Below are 3,924 nucleotides of genomic sequence, written 5' to 3'. Positions count from 1 at the left end.
TTGGTCGCCATAAAAACACCGAAGGACAATTTCGGAAATGATGACTTAATATTTTCTCTGATAGCTAATCAAACTTCTGAGGTTTCTAATACCTACTATGGTCTCGTAATATTACTTAATAGTGTTGATAGGGGCACCAAACCCATAAAGTTACCTACTTACACCTTTCTTTCATTACTCCTACCCACTCTCTCTTCTCCTCCCTTCTGCCACATACCTACCACTACCCCCTCTCTCTCTCTCTCTCTCTCTCTCTCTCTCTCTCTCTCTCTCTGTCTCTCTCTCTCTGTCTGTCTCTCTGTCTCTCTCTCTCTTTTTTTCTCCCCCTCTCTCTCTATCTCTCTCTCCCTCACTCTCTCTCTCTCCATCTCTCTCTCTCTCTCTCTCTCTCTCTCTCTCTCTCTCTCATTCACTCACTCGCTTGTTCTTGCTCTCTTTCTAGTATTCTGTATATTACGTAAAGTATATATCCACTTATGTATATATTCACTTTAAACATCATAAAAGCCCCATAATTGTCGGCAGCTTCTTTCTCAGTGGACGTCAGCCCAATGTCTCCATAAACAAAAACGAATTGATATCCTTGGGGTTCACATGGTTTATAGTGCGGTCAAAAATTCGTGGCTCAACTCATTGTCAAATATTTCCTCAACTATCTTTGAAAAAGTCTCCAGCTTATGCACAAAGACTTTTATAAATTTATCTTAACAGATCACCATAAATGTTGTAAACAACTGTACGCTGTATTTTAGAAAGTTCATAATAACTACTCGTTAAAGATCCCAGTTGGTGGTTTCTACAGATTTTAAAAGGTTTACAGCTCGGACAATATCGCTTTTACAAACAAGTCCGTCATTATTGTTCTTTTCTAATCGCGACATTATGCTTACTGAACGCATGTGGGTTCACTGTAAAAGTAATTTTTCTAACAAGTTTTGCCACTAAAAAGTGTCACTGGTGACCTGTGACGTGGTCCATAAGCCTATTGATAATGTGTGTGAGAAGCGGAAAGTGCTGTATACAAGACGTATACAACTTTCATATTAATCTATAAAGAAAAGTTGTTAATCTAGCCTCGATTTTTATGGAAAACATGATTAAGGTAAGACGAATTGATACAGACTGTTGTGCAAAGTATGGGTAACATTGATTCCCCCGTTCAAGAGATATTTGACTTTGGACCGCATTTGGACTTTTTGTGCTCACTTCATCATGCGATGTCCCTCCTACAGGCCACACGACTTGCTGCAGACAGACAACTGTGTCTCCCCGCGACACCCCAGGGTACAAGCGGAAGAAAAAAGTAAACGAAGTAAGTAAGTGCACACTTTAAAGTTGATAATTAAGCTCAGAAGCCTTCTTAGAGAACTCATAGTATTACTCTTTGAGGGTCAAGCCTTTGTCAAATGCATTTGGGTGCTAATTTGATGCAGGAATTAATAACATAATGTGTTGGGGGGGGGGGGTCAGGAAAATTTGAAAAACTTAGCGTAGTAAAAGAAACATGCAATGAAACAGAATCACGACTCGGTGGAATCAGTCGCTCGACAATATTTTGGTACAAGAAATTATTCATATCATCTTAGAGCCTGCTCATTTTTCTTGCTTTTGATGGGTAAAATACCCAATTATCTTGAAAGGAAGTAGACAATTTCCGATTGACAGAGGTGGGGCTCGCCTGGTGTCAAAAGAAAAAATAGCGAGAAAATGGTCGCCATAGCCTGGTGACTTCCAACGCTTGGGGAAAATTCAAATTTACTTGTTTGTACCTTTGATCAACGTTTTTAAGTGAAATTAAAAAAGAGTTAAATCAAAACATCGAAACAAACACTTTGTATATCATTAAGTTTGAACGCTTCAATAACCAGAGCTGTTCTCTCAGATAAAAACAAGTGTCGTGCATAACATACCAAGACAGTATCTTTTGACATCTTAGTGAGATATTCGCCATAAAGTCTGTTATAGCATTGTATTTTAAACTTTTATAAGTATGATAAAAGTATACAAGTTATTCATTGGCAGTTTAAATCGGTTTGTTCAAAAACTGACAAACATGACATCTTGACAACAAGATGTCTCATTTTGATTTAGTTGTTTTTATACCTCCTTCGACACAATCAAGATTATTTTGGAGAAAGTCTTCGACCCTGCATGTCAGAGCCAACCAACACTTAGATGGATTCATCACCGCAGCAGATAAACCAAGATACCCAATGAAAAGTATTGCCACTCGGGAAACGAACTCGGTGCTTTTGCGTGCCGGAGAGAAACGCTTAACCGCTACACCACAGACACCAAGGACTGAGCTCCCACAAGCTGTTCCCCCATATTATCTTGCGTATCTTTTTAAAGGTCGGAACAGTTTATCCTGTATATTCTATACAACAGACATGAACACCCGTGATATCATCAATGTGAGTTTCATTTAAATTTGTACGCTTTGTCCATCATGGCAGCGTTCGATCATGACTCAAATACGTTACCAAAAGGCATTACAGACTGTTGGGATATTTGTATCGCCAAGTTATCAGTATAGGAGTGTCTAGCTGCTTCAGTCAGATACCCCAATGCTTAAATATGGAAACTTCAACCTTGACTCCAACATCAACCAGCCACATCCCATAACAAGATACTCATCTCTTCCTGGTAAAGAAACCTAGAAACTATGATATTATTATTTCATTTGGCAAACACAAATTTAGTGTCCTCACATTCCAAAGTTCAGATTATATGTCTAATCATAGAGCATCTAAAGGTAACTATATCAGGACTAAATCATTAACCACATTGTAGGGAGACATCTCGCTGTCCTTTTCATGACAATCTCTGGAAATGCATCAGCAACTGATTTCCGTCACAGAAGCGGCATGGCAGTCCGGCATTAATTTCCCAACGTGGATCAACAATTTCAGACCACTCACAATAGCGTAATTAGAAACATGTTGCTGTAGTATCATGCCAACCCTCAATTTGGTGACCATACCCACGTGATGATCTGACACAGACCTAATGTGACTTCACACAGGAGGGGTCTCATTAGCAATAATATGGTAATGACATCAGAACTTTTTCGTGAAGATCTGTTCCCATATAATCGGTAACTGGAAGCTTCGGTACAAATGACTACGGCCCTCTCATTATAATTGTGAGTGCCATGATACCGATGCTTTACCGGCTCACTACCACGTAGTCCCTTCATCACGACCGTCGTATTGTACACGTATTATGTCGTGTGACATTAGTTAGGGTAGCCGTTTTAGGCCCAACACAAAGGATAGCTCAACCACATTAGAGGTAATTCAAGATGTCGACACTATCATAGTTACCATAATGATCGATGACTCTTAAATCTGTAACCTCATAGCAGGGAACATGATTCGTGGTGTTACCACCCAGCGGTACATCATAACAATCAGACCACAACTTCAGATCTGTAACCTCACACCTGGAGCCGGCTCATGAATCCTCCCGTTGGTCGTATCGTCACATCATAATGATTTCATCCCGAGTCCTTGAACTGCCTCCCATGAAGCTGTTGCCTCGTCTGTCTGAGACAAAGACGCGCCGCAGTTCGATGCGGAACTTTTTCCCAGACAGAATGTAAATGAAGAAATTGGACGCGTAGTTCAGATTTGTGACTGCCTGTGGAAACAGAAGTCATTACAAGTTATTATTTTTATGCCTTAACCAAAAGGCTAACTCAAGGAACGACACAATTCCAAAAAAAGAGCTTGTTTTGGTGCGTTAAAAATGTGTACGTGTTTGTAAACACAATTCTTTGGCAGATATATAGATACACATCAGACAAAGACTTGCTTATCACCAAAAGAATGATGGAGAGAAAAAAGAGACTGATAGAGAGAGAGGGGGATAGATAGATAGATAGATAGATAGATAGATAGATAGATAGATAGATAGATAGAT

The 3,924-nt window shown here is 39.6% G+C and overlaps 1 protein-coding gene across 2 annotated transcripts in view; it reads right to left on the bottom strand.

Annotated features, from left to right (window-relative positions):
* Positions 1-331: 331 nt before the first annotated feature.
* LOC101859172 (neuropeptide FF receptor 1) overlaps positions 332-3,924 on the bottom strand; it is a 199,631-nt gene continuing 196,038 nt past the window's right edge. For both annotated transcript variants that reach the window (XM_035969742.1, XM_035969743.1), the window contains exon 8: positions 332-3,642. In XM_035969742.1, the coding sequence (XP_035825635.1) occupies positions 3,484-3,642 (159 nt within the window). In that variant the 3' untranslated portion in view covers positions 332-3,483. The remainder of the gene's footprint in view (positions 3,643-3,924) is intronic.

Source organism: Aplysia californica, unplaced genomic scaffold, assembly GCF_000002075.1.
Source record: "Aplysia californica isolate F4 #8 unplaced genomic scaffold, AplCal3.0 scaffold00177, whole genome shotgun sequence".
Classification (NCBI taxonomy): Eukaryota; Metazoa; Mollusca; class Gastropoda; order Aplysiida; family Aplysiidae; genus Aplysia; species Aplysia californica.
This window is presented reverse-complemented; position numbering and strand designations above follow the sequence as displayed.